This window comes from Protopterus annectens, chromosome 13.part0 (genome assembly GCF_019279795.1).
Source record: "Protopterus annectens isolate FY-2018-M chromosome 13.part0, PAN1.0, whole genome shotgun sequence".
Lineage (NCBI taxonomy): Eukaryota > Metazoa > Chordata > Ceratodontiformes > Protopteridae > Protopterus > Protopterus annectens.
The window spans coordinates 72717878-72739188 of record NC_056747.1 but is presented as its reverse complement, the minus strand read 5'-3'; the positions used below and the strand labels follow the sequence as shown (position 1 = coordinate 72739188).

Genomic DNA, 21311 nt, shown 5'->3' with positions numbered 1-21311 from the left:
CAAAAAAATACAGCCTCTGTGGGACCTGATAACATTCTAGGCTGCATCCTACACGAACTCAGGCAGGAACTTGCAGCATCATTATGCACCCTATTCAACTAAAGCCTGAGTACCAGCTTCATCCCAGCTGAGTAGAGGACAGCCACTGTCACCCCTTTGCACAAAGGTAGAGCATCCACCGATCCAGGAAATTATAGACCCATCAACCTAACTAGCCTGATCTACAAGGCCATGGAGTGGATTATCATGGACCTCATTAACAAGGACATAATAGAGTAGGGTATAATAGATAAACTCTCTCAACTAGGCATAATCCATATGTTACCAGATGGGTAGCAAACTAGCTCACTGATAGAACCCAACTAGTCAAAACAGGGGAAGCCACCTCAAGCAGTTGACCCGTAATGAGCTGTGTACCCCAGGGAACAGTTCTGGGGCCTTTGTTGTTTGGGATATACTTTTCTGAGGTGCAGGACAAAACCAGTGGGCTATGGCTGACCAAGTTTGCCGATGACTGCAAGCTGGGCACTGTCATCAATTCACCTTGTGATGTGGACATCCTCCAAGAGGGTCTCACCCAAACAAATGACTGTTGCCAGAAACATGGCCTCAAACTGAATGCCAGAAAATGCATTTGAGGAGAGTGACATCCCCACAAATTATCACATTGATAACAATGTCCTAAGCACACAATCAGTCGTAAAGGACTTGGGCACCCAAGTTGATAGCAAACTGACTTTTGACCATTATATTGCCTTCATTGTATGGAAGGCTTTCTGCATGGCCCACCTCATTAGTAAAGGTATCTCATCTAGGGACAAGGTGGTCATAGCATCCCTGTATTCTTCCCTTATAAGACCAATTATTGAGTACAATGCCCTTTTCACCATATACCTCACAAAGCATATGCAGCAGCTGGAGAGACCACAGCGGTTCCTCACCAGGAGAATCCAGGGCCTCAAACATCACCCTTACACATATAGGCTAATGGCCCTGTCCATTTACTCAGTCGCCCACAGACTCTTCAGAGGTGATCTCTGTCTGGCATACAAAGCAATCTCAGACCCCACCTTGATGGGACTGCTGCATATCTGCAAGTCAAGCTCCACTTGATGAACCTGTACGCACGACCTCGGCCTAGTCTGTGACATCAATAGGACTTGTTGGCGAGACAGATGTGTGTCCCCGAGACTCCTGTGGAATAGACTCTTGATCCATGTGAAGCAATGTACCTCATTAACATTTTTTAAGCGCAACATGGATAACTGGATAGGGAACAGAAAATACACCCCTGAAATTCCACCTGTGTCCTGCTGGAGAGAGGCAACGGGTGCTGACTTGTTGGAACATAGGCTAAATTCTTGGCTTGTAAGGGACTTGTGGCCAATAGCCTAGTGACTTCCTATGAACCTATGATTGAAGTAATTAAATAATGACAGACATTTGAGTTGCAGACTTTATATCCTTCAGATAATACATGCTAATGGAAACCCTGTTGTTCTAGCAACTTTCTACGTTTATAAGAGCACTATTTAAAATCTGGCAAAAACTGAAAGAAGGAAGCAGTGAGGACACAAAAAACACTGTTTAATCCAAATAAATGTAAGCTCTTTCGTCAGTAGTAATACAGCAACTTCTTCAGACAAACCTCATACAACCACATACAACACCTTAAATAATCCTAAATTATATGATTAATTAATTGAATACATAACTGACATTCGTAAATGAATCACCATAAATATGCAGTAAAAATAACTGCTTTGAATTAAAAACTAAACATGAAATTAAAAGTGATAGTACAAACTTCTCAGTCAACCAAAAAAATGGATAATTGATTAGGTAGAACATACACCAAATTTCACCATAAACATAAGAACTTTGTAAAACAAATTTTTACATATATATATATATATATATATATATATATATATATATATATATATATAAAATATGTATTTACCTAATACTTACTATTTAAAATCTGTCCTTATTTTTAGTAATTCATCCCTCGTTATTTGTAACTCTGTCCAGATTTCTTGTCAAGAGGTTGAGCGCTATTGTCAAGAGGTAAGCAAACTTCTTTACTGATGCTGTTGCTGTCAGGGATCGCTCAAACTCTTCACTCTCTCACACACACCCGCACACACACACACACACACACACACACACACACACACACACACACACACACACACACACACACACACACACACACTTTTTTTGGTTTATTTTACACTCTGGAAACAGCTAAAGCGCTGCTTAGTGAGTGTAAGATAACGGCTCAATCAATCTCTCATTCTCATACATGCATATACCCTCAAACACATAAACAAATACTTTTTATTTTAATGTTTTTCTTTATTATTTTACATTCACTAAAGAGCAAAAGCACTGTTTAGAGTATAAAATAATGGCAGCCATTATTTTTTCAGTCCAAGCTCCATGACAACTTGATATGCTATCATGAAGTGGTAGACTCGTTTTTCAGTGGGCATCACTTGTACATTAATACCCTGCTGGAGAACATTCCTCTCCATTCAGGGTTCAAATGTACAGTTTGCCCATTATCTAAACAGCATTAATGACTACCCCTCCAACCTACCACCTTGTTTCAAAATATCACTGTACAAATCCTTCAACAGGTTACCTATAACACACCTGATCATGTGCGCATACGCACACACACACACACACACACACACACACACACACACACACACACACACACACACACACACACACGCACACATGCACACGCACATGCACACACACACACACACACACACACACACACACACACACACACACACACACACACACACACACACACACACACACACATATATACACACACACACGCACACACACACACACACGCACACACACACACACACACACACACACACACACACACACACACACACACACACACACACACACACACACACACACACACACACGCACACACACACACACACACACACACACACACATACACACACACACACACACACACACACACACACACATACGCACACACACACACACACACACACACACACACACACACACACACACACACACACACATAGACACACACACACACACACACACACACACACACACATAGACACACACACACACACACACACACACACACACACACACACACACACACACACACACACACACACACACACATATTCACACATACACACATATTCACTCACACACACAGACATACACACACACACACACACACACACACACACATACACCATTTTTTCCATTTTAGAGTCCTAACCACCAAGGAAGTCATTTGAAGAAAGCAGACAACTCAATGAGCCATAGCATTTTAAATGCACATCCCAGATTCCTCCAAACAGCCTATACCCATATAGACAACCCCAACTCACATTTATAATCTTACCATGACTACTGTAGTGCTCTCATATATCTGTAAACATGCATTTCTAACCATTATTCCCAAAAGTATCTCTTCCAAATTGCCCTCAAATTTTAAGGTCACCACCAACCTTTGCCAAAATTCTAAAGAAACTGTTTTATAAGCAGCTAGTCAGCTATAGCAATAAATACAATGTGCCAGCCAGTGATAAGCAATTTCAGATCATGTTACAGAACTTAAAAAACAGTTTATAAAGTCATGAGCCAGATTTATAAAGCTGTGGAAGAAGGTCGCACACTCGGGTAATATTCATTGAATTAAAAGATATATTTGAAACACTTAATGATTCCTTACTATTACACATCCTGACAAAGTATGGATGCAATGAAGCTTCAATCAGATCGTTCTCTTGTCTGACAAATAGGACATTTATTACTACCAGTCGATGATAGTCCTCAGATAATACTACCTTCCATGCTAGCATTCCTCAGGGTTTAGTTCTGGGGCAATGCTTTCATTATTCATAAATGACCTATCATCAAAACTACCTTCCCTAAACTATGTTTCTTATGTAGACAGTACTATTCTTCATAGATAACACCATAACTTGACTGTGAAATCTTTCCAGGTTTAAATGAGACAGCTAAAAAGAGTTGTTTGTAAAGGCAAGGCCATTTTATTATCAATGTATTTCAATACTTCATCATTGTACAATTTATGTGTTTGTGACTTACTTCACTGTTATCAAAAAGTGGCTAATATTAGAGAAAAAGAATTGTGATCTTCCATGTTTCCTTATTTTTTTTTATTTTTATTTTTTTGTGAAACAAACTTGGTTGGCAGCTTCTTCTTTGTCTTTTTGGAATGAGATTCTTAATTTACAGATGCAGAGTCTGAAAAGGAAATAGAGACCATGCAAGGGACTATAAACAGCAGATATGTTGATAAGAGTACATGTAATAGAGACGTATGAAGAATGCAGGAAGACGTAGAGATACTGTTTTCCAGTTTCTTCAATTAACAGTGACAGGAGAAAAGGGACATAATTTCAGAGTTGTCCTTACACCCAGTTAGAAATTCAGTTGCTAGAAGATGTTACAGTGCAAAATAAATGCATAAAATAAAATAAATAAATGAAAATGGCGTCGGCACACGTTATCAGTACAGAAAGAAATCCATTCTTTGATTTCTTACAAGGAAGAAATAGCTTTTATTCAGGGCTTAATCTTCAAATGTAGTAAAAATGCTTTATAATTAACTAAGAAAACAAATCCTTAGGTTATTGATATATGAATCGCATTTTGAAAATGGGGATATTTAAAGAGAAAAGCAATAAATATAACATATTAACTAAGACAGTCATCTCAAACAGGAGAAGTAGTAAAGAGTTATGCCATCTAGAATTCATGCAAGAAAAACAATTCAAAGGAAAATTTTTCACCTAATGTATTTCTAGATTGTCTATAAAGCACAGTAGAGTAGACATTGGTTTCTTCTAATTCAGTGACTCAGTGTGTATTTGTAGATTATGATTCCAAATACCCTGAATATTCGGAATGAGTGTGAATAATACTTTACAATCTATGATCCTGAGACTGGGAAACCTGATACAGTCATATCTAACAATGGTCCACAACATACAAGTAAAGAATTTGGATCATTTGGGCATTAGCAGAAATTCAAACACGTAACAATGAACCCAATTCATTGCGATGAATGAAGACAAGTGAAGAGACCTACTAAACAATGAAAATGTCATAAGGAGTCCATCTGTCAAGTTTTGAAATATAAAAACACTTCATTCCAGGGACTGATTCATTTGCTAATGGTTTGAAGACTAAAAGCAATTTACCCAATTCACCTATAGAATTGATGCCTTAAAATTGACACAGAAAATTTATGGAGAAGACAGTAAACTATGTAAGAGAAACCACAGCCATTTGTTTAAGAAAAATATATCAAAATTAAAGTTCTAGGGATAAGAGAATTTAGAATAATTTCAGCTACAACTCTCACAAGAAAAAAGAGACTGTAGGAAGTGTGAAAAAGATCCAGAAACTCCTGAAGTACAGCAGACAATATCCCACCAAGGAGATGAGAATGAAGACTGTTGATCTAGTAACCAAGCGAACAGTCAGAGTGAAAGCTCAGTGGTAAAAATACATAAAGTAAAACCAGAACAAACCACATATCTGAGAAAATAACACACAGTTTTAAGTTTAGGGTCATTGACCTGCAAGTAAAACCAATGAGAAGAGGTGACATGAATATCAAATTGGAAAATATGGAACGTAACTGGATTTTTACGATTAAGAGCAGATTATTTACCTGGCATAAATCAAGCTGTTTCTATTAAATCTGTCCTTAAGGCAAAACAAACCATTTTATAGTGTATGTATATTTTAGGATGATTTTCTTTATACTTAGTTTTCAAACATTTTTTGTTTATATCATGTTTTTATATATATATATATATATATATGACTTGTATATTACTTTGATTATGGCTTTAAATCATTAATTGATATTTTGTTTTTATTGGCTGTGTAATCAACTTTTGCCACTTAAAAGGTGTGTCTTTTTACTTTGATGTAAACAGCACTGAGGAAGGGAAATTTGTACCTGAAAGCTTTACGAACTTTGAATGCATTTCGAATATTGGTTGAATATGAAAGTGATTTTACGTTAGCATCAGTGGTTTGGTTTGGTTTTACTTAATGAAGACTGTTGAACAAGCCATATATATATATATATATATATATATATATATATATATATATATATATATATATATAAACAAAACCGAATAAGACTAGGAAGAAATAAACTTATACTACTGAAAACTTCCGAACTGTTAAAAACAAAAACAGAAATCCAATGAATAGACGCTGAGCCAGAACTGTTATTTGCTGAGCGCTTTCGTTCGCTTTATTGGTAACAATCGAACTTCATCAGAGCAAAATGTAATGCATTTGCAATACTGTGTGAGCTTTAAATAGTCTAACTGGGGTAAAAAATACTTCACTATGATTGGTAGATATTCTACGCCAATGCGGTAGTATTTGAACTAATAAGAGACACTGCTATAAAACAAAAGGTTTTATCTGCTAACATCCTGCCACTAGGGGGCGAGCTGTAACTTTTTAGTTGTACCACTTTAATGCACATTTAATGTTGAGATTCTCATTGAGCCCTGGTGGGGTATCTGCTTCAAGGAGGAGTTGCCATCTTAATTCCTTCAGCTCCAGTAGTGTGTTGCAATCTCCAAAAAACTGCTGGACCTGTTCTAACACTAGAAATTTAAAACAGGTGAGGCCATTGCAACTGGTGGCATGTCTGCTTAATGCATTGTAACTGTCATTATGCCTGATGGCTGCAACGTGTTCCTTCACCCTGTCTGAGAGCTTTCTAATTGTTTTCCCAATGTAGAAGGAAAAACACTGGTTGCAGTAGGCTGCATAGACTACAAAAGTTGAGTGGCAGTCGTGCTGGGCTTTGAACTGCACCGTGATGTTGCAGTGTTGAAAAGTGTAGGATGTGCCTGAGTGTATGAAAGGGCAGACTACACAATGCCTGCAAGGGCCCATACCTTTGGGGTTTTGTGGGTTAGCAGGCTCATTGGGGTCTGCGCCATTCCTGAGTATGGGGGTCTCTATCCTTTCACAGGTTTGTTTAAGAGTTCTGGTCTTCTTGTATGAGAAGACAGGCTCATTACCCACTATCTGATGGGTGTTGTGGTCCGCTCTTATTATGTTCCAGTTTTTGCCAATGATATCCCTAATGGGTTGCATATCTCGGCTGATGGGGATGGGGAAACTACAGTTTCTGTTCTTGGGTTCAGTAGTTCTGGTGGTCACCCGGGGGGTGAAGCCATGAGTAAGGATGGGTGGGTGTCTGTCTGATCTGTGGGAGGCCACTTCTTGAAACACATCCTCTACTAGTTGTTTGGGGTAATGTCGGCGGATGAACATTTCTGAAAGGAATTGGTTTTCCTTGAGGAAGGTATCATCGTCAGGGATGATCCTGAAGAGGCGGATGTACTGCCCTTTGAGCACATTCTTCTTCATAAAAAAGGGGTGCTGACTATTGAAATCCAGGAAATTGTTCCTGTAAGTGTTTTTCCGGCACACATTGGAGGTAAGGCTGCCAGTGCTGGGGTCAATGGTTAACTGAGTATCAAGGAAGGAGATGTGGGTCCCTCGTCCTGAGACTACAAAGTCTAGGTATGGGATGCTGTTTGTGAGAGTCGTAAGGAAGGTGTCCAGCTTAGTGTTGTCACCCTCCTACACGAAAAAAATATCGTCAATAAAACGACGGTATAAGTGGGCTTTGTGGAAGCCTTGTATATGGGTCAAGGTCTCCTTCTCCCATGTGCTGAGGACTAGGTTGGCAAAAGAGGGGGCCATTTTGGACCCCATCGCCACCCCCTTGGTCTGTAGATAGATGACTCCATTGAAGCAGAAAAAGTTGTTTTTCAGAACCACTGTGGTTAAAGCTATAAGCATTTCAATTTCAAAAACATTGTATTTAGCATGCTTGTTAAGAAACAGTTCTAACGCTTCCAAACCATCCCTGTGGGGGATGTTGGAGTATAATGCTACTACGTCTAGCTTTACTAACATGCATTTTGAAAAATCAATATTACTCTCATGCAAAATGTTTAAAAAGATCCAGGAGTCTTTGATGTAAAAATCTGTTGCCTGAACTAGCAGGTTGAAAATTAAGTCCAGGTATTCCGATATTGTCTCTGTCTTGGTTTTATAGTTAGAGACGATGAGCCTGAATGGGGGGTTGGTGGGGTCCTTGTGTACTTTGGGGATGCCGAATGCTCTTCCTAGGCTGGGGTTGTGCACAGACAGAAAAACAAATTCCTCAAGGGTGATATGCTGCTTGCATTCCAGGGTTTTGAGCAGCTTATCAATGGTAGTGAAGCTTTTGTTCACTTCATTCAAGGTCACAGCCTTGTAAAAGTCCTGGTTAAGTAGCAAATTGTTAAGTTTCTGTACATAGGTTTCCTGCTCCATAAGTACAAGACCCGTTCCTTTATCCGCTTTCATGATACGCAGATTGTGATCCTGGCTTAAGTCCCGCATGGCGTCCAGTTCCGCTGGTGAGAGGTTGTACCATTTGTGGGAGTGGGGCTCATTAAGAAGCCCTCTGAGATCTTGCTCACACACTTTTTGGAAGGCTGAAAGCATGTTGTTGAGGGCTGGGGTGAATAGACTCTTTTTTCTGGGGGCTGCGAGTGTATCAGGGACGTCAGAGGATTCTGAGTCTGTGTCCTCTGTGTTACTCAGAAGCACTTTCAGATTTAGTTTTCTGAGATAAAGCCTGAGATCCAGCAGAACGTCAGTGATCTGTGCTCTTTGTGATGGCAAAAAGGAGAAGCCCTTGTTTAATAAGCTCACGTGGGCCTCTGAGAGATTTCTGTTAGTTAAATTGAAAAGTGTGCTGGTGAGTTGCAACTCCCCCTCCCATAGTACCTCCTCATGGAGCTCCTGGTGTTCATGGGTCTGCCGACATGTGTCCAGCGGCTCGATCCTCTCCCTCTGCCCGTGGTTCTCGGTCCTCCCCTCCCTCTCCCGTTGTTCTGGTAAGTTGCCCCCATGCTGAGGGCTGGACTGCCTGGTCCTTGTTGCCATAAAAAAGGCTGCTGGGGTTGCTCTCTGTTGAGCTCGTTAGCCCCGCTGGCTGGGCTTCCTGCCATGGGAGTAGGTACGGGAGGAGGGGGGTTGGTGATAAGCTCTGCTTGTTGTATGGTGGCATTTGTAGCCTGTGGAGGAGGTGGAGGTGATCCTGTGGATGCGGTGGTGGTCATTGGGGGTTGCCTCGTGTAGCCGTTGGTTGTTCCCCGATGTCTTTCATCAGGGAGTCTGTATGCGTGGTTGTCCCGGTATTGTTGTAGATCACGGTTGAGCTTTTTCTGTTTCCTGAAGATGAGGGTGGCTACGTGCCTGGTGATTTTGGGAGTAATATTATCGAAAAGGTGCTTGTAGTTTCCAAAGTCAGGCTGCAATAGGATTTGTTCTTGCAGTTTGAAGATGTCTTCCTTCATTAATTCCAGCCATTCCTGGTTGTAAGTGATGAGCAGGTTGAGTGAGGAAAGGCCTGCTTCATTGTAGAGCTTGACCAGGTCAGCGAAAATGCCTGTGTCTTTCGTGATCCCATTTGGGAATCTGTAAAATCTGAGTCCTTGTGGCACGATCTTGTGGTGAACGCAAGATCTTAGAAAGTAGATGTCGTACTCAATGTTTTTATAGGTGATTAGTTTCCTTTCCAGGTTGTAGATGAGGTTTCTGCAGGTAGTGTTGATCTGCTGCGAGTCAGTCCTGTTCGTTGCCTGTGGTGCGTCCCTTAATCCATTTGTGTCAAGGAATGGGTTCCTTTCTCTGAGACCTTCTACGAAGTGTATAATGGACTCCGTGGCTGGATTAGGTGGTGGAGTTTCTATCTGGTTGCCTCTTGGAGTGGCTGCAGAAGGCCTCTGTTCACTCAGTTGGTTGCTGAGGTTGGGCGGTGTGGCTGGAGGCGAGAGGCTGGAGTTGGATACTGGTGAGAGGCTTAAGGGGAAGCCTCTGTTTTCAGGTTGCAACACTCTGCATCTGTCGAGGATGTGTTGTGCCCTGCTTAGGGTGGCATGGTACTCTTGGAGCAGTGTCTTGTAGTCCTGGCTGGGTGCTTGCGAGCTGTCGAATAAAGACTGGCTACTAGAGCCTGGTTCCATACTTAGTGTGCTATCCATTGGTGCGTTCGGAGGAAGATAATTAAGAAAAACAAAACCGAATAAGACTAGGAAGAAATAAACTTATACTACTGAAAACTTCCGAACTGTTAAAAACAAAAACAGAAATCCAATGAATAGATGCTGAGCCAGAACTGTTATTTGCTGAGCGCTTTTGTTCGCTTTATTGGTAACAATCGAACTTCATCAGAGCAAAATGTAATGCATTTGCAATACTGTGCGAGCTTTAAATAGTCTAACTGGTGTAAAAAATACTTCACTATGATTGGTAGATATTCTACGCCAATGCAGTAGTATTTGGACTAATGAGAGACACTGCTATAAAACAAAAGGTTTTATCTGCTAACATCCTGCCACTAGGGGGTGTGCTGTAACTTTTTAGTTGTACCACTTTAATGCACATTTAATGTTGAGATTCTCATTGAGCCCTGGTGGGGTATCTGCTTCAAGGAGGAGTTGCCATCTTAATTCTTTCAGCTCCAGTAGTGTGTTGCAATCTCCAAAAAAACTGCTGGACCTGTTCTAACACTAGAAATTTAAAACAGGTGAAGCCATTGCAGCTGGTGGCATGTCTGCTTAATGCATTGTAACTGTCATTATGCCTGATGGCTGCAGGGTGTTCCTTCACCCTGTCTGAGAGCTTTCTAATTGTTTTCCCAATGTAGAAGGAAAAACACTGGTTGCAGTAGGCTGCATAGACTACAAAAGTTGAGTGGCAGTCGTGCTGGGCTTTGAACTGCACCGTGATGTTGCAGTGTTGAAAAGTGTAGGATGTGCCTGAGTGTATTCATTTAAAATGCCTTTTAAATATTTTTAAATGTTTCATTTTGATGTAAATAGCCCATGACATGCTCTTTTAGCATTTGTTAGAACATGTTATCTCATAGAAATAAAGGTACATTTTCTGTTTTAAAAAGGGGGGATGTTAGATACGGATTAAGTGGATTTAATACTAATGGTGTAGCTGCAGAAATGTGCATGCCTTGTGGTTTATAGCTCTTCTAGAGAATTCATTCTGAATATATACCACTAGATGACATATTCTGTATCATTGTACAGTTTAATATGTATCCTGACTTTATAAGGATTTATGCAGTTTTTATAAGGCAAATATTCTATTCATGAGGAAAGGAAATACCTTAAAATGCATAATTTATTTTCTTTATCAGTTTTTAACCAGAATGTGCATCGGAGAAGACTTACAGGCTACTAGGTAAATATGGAGAACAGTATAGACCTCTAGCACCATGGCTGTTAGTGTAAATAGGTATTTAACCTAGGTATTTAGCTTACCTGGTTTCGTACTAAAGTTCGATTTTAGAGCAGATTCAAGAAAATTTGCAGTCCATCCATAGCAATAATGTTACAAATGGACCAGAAAATCTAGACGCTGCAGGTAACAAAGTAGGAGTTTGCACACTGAATTGTGCATGTGATGCAGTTGATACTTTGTTAAAGACTGCCATGTCAGAGGTAGTTTTAAGAAGGATTGCATGACTCAGTACAAAGTCTTCCAATTAAACCCTCCAGTGTTTTTTTTTTTTTTTTGCAGTTAGCAGAAGTTATTTTTATTTCTTTGCAAATGAAATTTAAAATGAGGTTACACAATAGCACTTATCTGAAAACGTCCTATTCAGCTTGCTTCACAAAAGCCATCCAATTAAGCCTCATACTTACTGGATCAATTGCTAATAAAGAAATCTATATGGAAGACACCTTCCAGTCAAAAAGTCAATTTTTTTTTATTTTTATTTCAGAGTAGGTTCATCATGTCTGTGCAAGTTCATACAAAAATTTGTTTCAGATCCTGATATTGAAGCCTCTAATTCCATTCATAGAACAAAATTCTTGCAAACAGCTTTGGCTTTGGAAAATGCCTTTAACTGACAACCAGATGCCAGGTTCAAGAATCCAGATTTACAGAGGTTTAATAAAGACATATTTACCTACAGAGTCAGTATTATTAGTACTGTTTGACATCTGATGTAAACTTGGTGTGGAAATCTGGGTAGGATATCAGTCAATAAAGTGAGTCATAACCTTTTAAAGTAATATTGAATTCAAAGTTATCACGTGAAATATTTATACACACACACACACACACACACACACACACACACACACACACACACACACATACATATATATATATATATATATATATATATATATATATATGTGTGTGTGTGTGTGTGTGTGTGTGTGTGTGTGTGTGTTTATATCAGTTTGCTGATTCTTTACATTGTTGAAATTCATATGGCCAAGACTACACTCAACAATGTAAAATATTGCACACCAACTGATAAGCAGAAACAGAGTTGCATGGAGGTTGCAGTACAGTGGAGATCAGGGAATGTGTCTTTTTCCCTACTGTAGTGAGATTTTGGAGTTAGTATATAAAATTACCGGGCATGTAGGGGATGCAGTCCCCCAAGGGGGGTGCAGGGGTGGGGCTTGACCCCCCCTGCTTAAATGTTATTTCTATTTGTTACTTGGTGTTCAAGACTTTACATCATCGATTATGTGGCCTTAACCAAATGAATTTCATCAATTTAATATCCTAACAATCTGATACAAATTAATATCTCTCTCTATATATCTATATAGCTTATTTTTGTTCCTCAGTAGTTGTCTTTTCAAAGTTAATAAAATATAATTTCCAAAGACTCCCTATGAGTAAAGCTGTTACAGCATGTAAATGAACTACATCAGCTTTTGGTGATGGTTTGCACTAGATTTATATTAAGTAGAAAAGCATGCCATTGCCATCTGGGCCTATTTGGCTGAAAGTTGCAACCTAGATTAATTAGAAGGGCATTGTAATGGGTTACATCATTATTAAGAGGAAGGTCTTTATACTCATTTTATAACTGGATACTATCATAAGTCAAAGACAATCTGTTCAATGAATGTTCTACTGAGACAAATAGGCAGAAGGGACTGCAACTGAATATTGAGTTACCTAGAGGAGCCAAACCTCAAACACACTGCAGAAGTCTGTACCTCCTTGCATTCCTGTAATTTTATTGTCTCCAAACCTCAGGGTAATGTATAAGTCTCATTGATGTCTGTCCATTCAGTATATTCAGCATAATAGGCCTTTAATCAACTGGGTGCTGGCAAAGTGTTTTAATACTCTTAAAACATGTACATTAATCACTGAACTCTTCTGTAAAACTGAATTACCCAACTTCTGTAAATAATGTATGATGTTTGCTTATTGTTTTCTCGCTCTTAGATATTTTTTCCCAAATTGGTTTGGACAAGAAAACAAAAAATCGTATCGGTATGCTCTTACAAAGGACAAAACAAATACTGTTTGGGACTACGCCGTAATTGATTATCTCTTTGCACAGGTGAATGATATGCTTGAAGTTTTTTTGTTCTGTTTTGATTTCTTATAAAATAGTCTGACATTCAGAGCATGAAATTATTAAAATATGGTTACGTTCTTGCATTTTTTCTAGTCAGTGAAGTAAAGCAATTTTTGTCATCATTCTTATTTTGAAGTATCAGAAAGACTTTTACAAGCTTATTTTTACATCAGCACTACTAGTTAATCTGAAATATATATGTATCACCACAAGTAAATATATATAAAAGTGGTCAAGTATAATAAGAAAAAAGTCCTAACCAAGCTTCTGTCTGGTTTGAAGATGTTAACAAAAACATGGTCTAAGGCCGGATTATGGAAGAACTCAAGATTTATGGTTGTTGGGGCTGACTTAATGCTTTACTCAGAAATTAATTTCTAATCCTGGAACTAAGGATCAGCTACTTACAGATGCTGAGACCTATTTATTTCTAAATGCTTTCACAAAATATTTATAGTATGTTCAGTTGTTTTGTGTTTCTGTCTTAAAACAAAAATAATAAAAGCTGGTTTTCTCTTTATCATATTCTTACTTAGAATAGGATCATAGGATCATAGCAGGTTACTAGGCTATTGACCTAGAGGTCATTTCAAGCCTAACAATTTCATCCCAATGTAATAACATGGAGACTCTAGTCAACACCCCGGACTATATTTAGTAATGACTGCCCATGCCCAGGAGGACGCTATACCCAGTAAGAATTTATGGTGCCCCATCCACTCGTCTAGGTTCCTTTTGAAGAGTGTCATAGAGGTGCTCTGCTTCACATGAATTGGAAGACTATTCCGAAGATGCGGCAGTCACTGGGAGACAAATCTGTCCCATAAGCATGTTCTATTCAAGTCATAGGCTGTATTTAGGTCCCTGGAAAGGGTAGTTCTCATCCTGTTTGATTTACATATGTGAGGAAATTCATTAGGTTTGGATTGGAGATTGCTCTGTAAGCCAGGCATAAGTCTTCCCTAAGAAGTCTATATGACACTGAGTATAGTGACAGTGACTTTAATCTGTATGTGTAAGGTACATGCTGGAGTCCCTTGGTCTTCTTAGTTAGAAACTTCTGAGGTCTCTCCAATTGCTGCAGGTGCTTTGTACAGTACATGCCAAAAGTGGTTATTATGGGCCTGATTAGTGATGAGTATAGAAGGGTTATAACCTCTTTTGCTCTAGAGGAGATGCCTTTGCTAATAAAGTGTGCAACACAGAATGCCTTCCTTACTACAGTAGACACATGGTGGTTGAAGTTAAGGTTGCAGTCTACTTGTGATCCCAGATCTCTTACCACTTCATAGGTACAAAGGGTATTGTTGTTAATTTGATAGTGTGAAGGGACATTGTTTTCACTAAAGGGGATGATAATGGATTTCTGCGTAAGACCCTCCTGAAGTATAGAGACATCATTTGGGGATTCAATAACTGCACCCAGTTAGCAGCTGTCTGCAAACCTGATCAGCCAAAGCCCCATAGTTTTGGCCTGAACTTCTGAGAAGTATTTACCAAACAGTAGGGGGCCCAGCATTGACCTTTGTGGCACCCTGCTGATGACAGGTCTGCTGGTTGATGTTGAGTCAAGAACTGGATAGCATCAACTGCTTCACTCTTTGCCAATTTTCCAAATCTCTGGTGGAATGGATGTGGGGTGTTCTTGTGCCTCCACTGGTGGGTGACAACATCTGGTTATCTATTGGTGAAAAAGAATGTAAGTTAAAAATGCTGTGGCTCCCAGGAACATGTCTGGCAGTAATTGTCAAGTCAATATGCAATCTGTGTAAAACTAACAATTTTAGTAATGACTGTACCCTACCAACAATGAGGTGCCTTTTTGCCTAGAACAGGCATGGGCAAACTACGGCCCGGGGGCCACATGCGGCCCGTTAAACATTTTGATTCGGCCCGCCAAACTTGAAAACATTTAATAAATTAACCTTGTTAATGTTTTATTTCCCCTGCAATTCTGATGTTTCCTCACTAGATGGCGGACTCTAGATATATTGGCTTTGTTGAGGTGAAGCATAGGCCTATTACTCCACGTTTGCACTTTACCCTTTGACCCACCGCCCCTCTATGAAGATGAGCGGACCCAAGAAAAGGAAAGTGCACAGAGAATGTCGAGTGTTCAATAAGGAGTGGACAACTAAATATTTTTTCACTGAACACCGATCATCTGCTGTTTGCCTGATATGCCAAGAAACTGTGGCGTTTTTTTAAAGAGTATAATATTAGCCGTCACTTTGCCACAAAGCACGCTAATTATGCTAGCAAGCTCTCAACAAAAGAACTGGAAGCTGCTGCTGAGAAGTTGGCAGCTAATTTGAAGGCTCAGCAAAGTTTTTTTCACCATCAAACTGCCATTCAAGAGTCAAGTACCAAGGCCAGTTTTATGCTTTCATTCAAAATAGCAAAGGCCAGCAAACCACTGTCTGAGGGCGAGTTTTTAAAAGAATGTATGGTAGAGACAGCAGGTATTTTGTGCCCGGAGACCAAAGACAAATTTGAGAAAATCAGTTTATCACGGCGGACAGTGACTCGCCGTGTGGAACTAATAGATGACGATATCACCAGCAGATTAAACAAAAAGGTGAAGTCATTCACATTTTATTCTTTAGCACTGGATGAAAGCAACGATATCAAAGACACTGCTCAGCTCCTCATTTTTATCCGAGGAATCAACAAAACTTTTGAAATAACGGAGGAGTTTTTGACAATGGAGTCTCTGAAAGGACAAACATGGGGAGAGGACTTGTTTGAACGGGTGTCTGCTGCCATCGAAAACATGAAGCTTCCCTGGAGTAAGCTTGTTAACGTCACCACAGATGGATCTCCGAATTTAACGGGAAAAAACGTTGGCCTGCTGAGGATCATCCAGAATAAAGTGAAAGATGAAGACCCTGACCAGGATGTCATTTTCCTCCACTGCATCATCCACCAGGAATCTCTATGTAAATCGGTGTTACAGCTGAATCATGTTGTGAATCCTGTGGTGAAACTCATCAATTTCATACGCGCACGGGGACTTCAGCACCGTCAGTTCATTGCGTTCCTGGAGGAAACTGATGCGGATCACCAGGACCTGCTTTATCACTCCCGTGTCCGCTGGTTGAGTTTGGGCAAAGTGTTTCAACGAGTGTGGGAGCTCAAAGAGGAGATTGGCGTGTTTTTGGAGCGGCAGGGGAAGACTGATGAATTTCCTGAGCTGAGCAACAAGAGCTGGATGTGTGACTTTGCGTTTGCTACAGACGTATTTTCACACTTGAATGAGCTCAACGTGAAACTGCAGGGGAAGGAGCAGTTTGTGCAGGACATGTACACAAACGTGAAAGCCTTCAAATCCAAGCTGGCTTTATTCTCCAGGCAGATTTTGAACAAGTCATTCACTCATTTTCCTAGACTAGCCACGCTGAAAGAGGCCGGAGCAAAAGTAAAGAAATACAGTGAGTCACTGGATGCACTGCACGGAGAATTCTGCCGTCAGTTTTTGGATTTCGACAAAATTGACAAGTCACTTCAATTGGTGGCCTTTCCTCTGTCACAAGACTCCGAAACAGCTCCAGAGGAGCTTCAGCTCGAACTGATCGACCTTCAGTCCGACCCTGCCTTAAAAGAGAAGTTCAGCTCTCTGAAACTAAATGACTTCTATGCTTCACTCAATGATGCCGCGTTTCCAAATCTAAGGCGGAAAGCGCAGATGATGTTGGCTTTGTTCGGCTCTACCTTTGTGTGTGAACAGACCTTCAGCGTCATGAACATCAACAAAGCCAGCCACAGATCCAAGTTAACAGACCTACACCTCAGATCCATCCTGAGAATCGCCACAACAAAACTAACTCCAGACTTTGATGCGCTGGCTAAAGGAGACCAACAACACTGCTCCCATTAAAATGTGTGTGTCTCCGTGATACGCACATTGTTAAAATAAACAGTGTGCACAGATCAAATATAATGCTTCACAGACTGACTTGCTGCAACTGTTTTGTCCTTGCACTGGTCGTTATTGACTTTTGGCACCGGGGAAACAAATTGAATAAAAGGAACAGAACAAGTACATCTGCATCTCCTACCGTTTTTGAAAAAAAAGACAGTCAGGAGGAGAGTGATGGTGATATCCTGAAGGATAACAGAACTTTCAGTGCTTTAAAATAAAATGGTCATTTATTTGATTTTCAGTGTTTAAAGACTCATTTTGAAGTCAGAGATTTTATTGTAATGCTTTTCTTCATTTCATTGGAAATTAAAGCACATGTTTTCTCCATATCCCAAGATGTGTATTTTTCCCCCAATGAGGTGATGTTTTCAAAGCATGCCATCTATCTGCTCCTGTTCCAGCCCCTTTGTCAAATGTTAGAACTCAATGTGGCCCACGAATCAAAAGGTTTGCCCACCCCTGGCCTAGAACCTTGACTAATTCTTGATGCGTTTCAACATGAAAAAACAAAACTACCCTTCTGTTCTGAAACTGATTTTGCTGAAAAACAATTAACACCCAAAATGGGCATGAGCACAAGAGCAGCAATGCTTTCTTCTCAGATCCGAGACAAAAACAATACCATGAATTTGAGGTCTTCCTTTATTCCCATCTGAGACAAAAACAATACCTTGAAATTGAGGTCTTCCTTTATTCCCATCTGAGACAAAAACAATACCTTGAAATTGAGGTCTTCCTTTATTCCCATCTGAGACAAAAACAATACCATGGAATTGAGGTCTGAGACAAAAACAATACCATGGAATTGAGGTCTGAGACAAAAACAATACCATGGAATTGAGGTCTGAGACAAAAACAATACCATGGAATTGAGGTCTGAGACAAAAACAATACCATGGAATTGAGGTCTGAGACAAAAACAATACCATGGAATTGAGGTCTGAGACAAAAACAATACCATGGAATTGAGGTCTGCCTTTATTCCCATCTGAGACAAAAACAATACCTTGAAATTGAGGTCTTCCTTTATTCTCACCCTATGATGCTTCTGGTGCCTGCCTTCCAACAGATTTGACAAGGACCTTGTAAAAAATCGTATCGGTATGCTCTTACAAAGGACAAAACAAATACTGTTTGGGACTACGCCGTAACTGATTATCTCTTTGCACAGGTGAATGATATGCTTGAAGTTTTTTTGTTCTGTTTTGATTTCTTATAAAATAGTCTGACTCTTACTTTTTTGCAACCAGTCATGGCTTCTCTCAGTTAATCTAATTTAGCCTACTGCAGTTTGAAAGCCATAGAGTCCATATCAACTTCCAGTCTCAGAAAGACCAAAGCTCTAAATGGGCTTTCAATGTTATCAGCAGCAAGGTGCACACTGAGTTCTTGATTCATGCCAATAAACATCTGCAAGCTTTGCTTCATTCCCTGGGGCCATTCTCAGTGACCAACATTTCATTAAATTACGCACTGTCACTGGCTGGGGGGGGGGGTCACTGTTGCCAACACCAGAGCAGTGCCAAGCTGAACTTTTGAAAGGTGTCACACTCCATGGTGCATACTATGAGTATGGACATGTCAAAGTTAAACTGATTCTCAAATTGAATGCCTAACAGTGTCCAGTCCTCCTTTTGAAATGGTAACAGTCAGATGACAAACTCAATATCAAGTTTTGCTAGTGAAGAATTGTGAAACATTTTAATAACTTGGGTGGCATGATCTAAAGATGCATATGGGGACCTCATCTCTTGCTTGTTAATGCTGCTATTAACCAATGAACCAATGGAAAGGAGAGACGTGATGTCTTTTGGATGAGATGTTAAAAAGAAGCTCCATCTGCTTGAGTGGTATCTCAAGTAGATATAAAAGATCCCATGGCACCAAATGAAAGTAGTAGGGGTTCTTTATTTATATACAAAAATAACTCTTATTTTCAAAATATTTACATATTTACAAATATTTACATATGCACTAATGTAAAAATATACAAATCTGCTTATACATATTCATAATTTTATTTACAATCATGTTACATTGTCATCCATATTAGACCCCCACTCCTTCTTCCATAATCACCATCTGACTTTACTTAATATTGTTGCTAAAATCCATTTGCCATTAAACATAAATTAATTAATTCATTCCATATAACATAAAATGACTTTATATATTCTTATAATATCCATATTTAATCAGATCAATGTTTATTTTATCCACTTCTTTTATAATTTATTTAACATTTGTTTACCGGGAAAGTCTGACTTGGAATGAAACCAATTTTCAGCAGAGGCCTGGGGAGAAATGCTCCAGATGCATGTCTTTGAAACATGGGAGGAAACCGGAGCACCCAGAAGAAACCCACACAAATGCAGGGAGGACATGCAGATTCCACACAGAAGGCACTCCAGTCAAGGATCAAACCAGAGAACCTCTTGCTGTGAGGCGACAATGCTACTGCTGCACCACTGCGCCATCTATAACTTCAAAAAAGTTTCTTTACATAGTTTTCCCCATAACGTTTTAACTCTTTTACATTTCCAAAACACATGTTCTGTGATTTCTTCTTTTTGACAATGTAAACATATTCTATCACTTTTCTTTTTATATGGCATATTTCCTTTTACTGGCAATTTATCTATTACCAGTCCCCAGAAAAAAAAATCTTAACATTCTACTTTCTGATTGCATCATTTGTGTCTTATTTTTAAAGCTTTAATTTTTTCATCTGTTAGATTTTCCCATGATTTTATATAGCAATGTTTTATCATTACATTCTTATAACATAGTTTTCTCTTTTTCTGTATCATCAATCGTTATTTTTCACAAATATATTTTTTCTTGGTAACATTTTATTTCTTTATTTATACACTCTTTTTCAGTTTTAGTCTTTTTACCATACTCCAAAATTTATCATACTTATATTTATATACAGTTTTACTGTCAATCTCTTACCTTTTTCATTTATCCACTTTAACACTTTGAACAAATTTAATGAAGCAGTGTATACCAATGGATTAATTAAGCCTAAACCGCTTTCTTCTTTATTTACATACAAAACTCCTCTTTTTATAGGTTCATAGGTTGGTACTAGGCTATCAGCCCTAGGGCCTATACAAGCCTAGCCATAACAATTCCCTGGCTATTTCTTCCTACAGTATTTACTTCCCTGGACCCCTGTCTAGCAGGGCGACTGACGTGATCCACTGGGTGAATTTCCTATCTCCCATCCAATCGTCAAGGTCCCTTTTGAAGAGGGCCAAAGAGGCGCTCTGCTTGACATGCTGGGCAGTCTATTCCAGAGTCTCGGGAGTCTCTGGGTCAGGAACCTATCCCTCCAGCATGTTTTGTTCATTATGGTGACCAGGTTTAGATCCCTGGAGCATGTGTCTCTGAGGGATTGGGATTTCTTTAAGTGTAGCATGTCCAACAGCTCTGGGTTTGACATGGCCTTGTATGTTAAGCAGAGATCGCCTATGAATAGACGATATGCAACAGAGTATAGGTGGAGTTTTTTAGACGGTCAGTATAGGGCATCTGCTTTAGGCCAGTGATTCTTTTAGTGAAGTATTTCTGGGGCCTTTTCAGTTGTTGCAGATGTCTTGAAAGGTACATACCAAATGGGGCATTGTATTTTATAATGGGTCTAATGAGGGATAAGTACAGTGGGACAATAACCTCCTTTTTTCTGGATGAAATGCCCTTAGTGATGATGTGTGCCACATAGAAGGATTTCCTGATTGTTCTGGCAGTGTGGTTATCAAAGATGAGACCACTGTCCACCTGTGTCCCTAAGTCTCTTATCACACTTTCAGTATGCATATGAGTTTTTATATTGCAAAAGAATTGTACTTATTTTAATTT

General features: G+C 39.5%; 1 protein-coding gene across 1 annotated transcript in view; it reads left to right on the top strand.

Annotated features, from left to right (window-relative positions):
- The window catches only part of LOC122817593 (tyrosine-protein kinase JAK2-like), an 876396-nt gene that overhangs the window by 319094 nt on the left and 535991 nt on the right, over positions 1 to 21311 (top strand). Inside the window, exon 4 of the mRNA XM_044090632.1 lies at positions 13390 to 13507. Within this exon, the coding sequence (XP_043946567.1) occupies positions 13390 to 13507 (118 nt within the window). The remainder of the gene's footprint in view (positions 1 to 13389; positions 13508 to 21311) is intronic.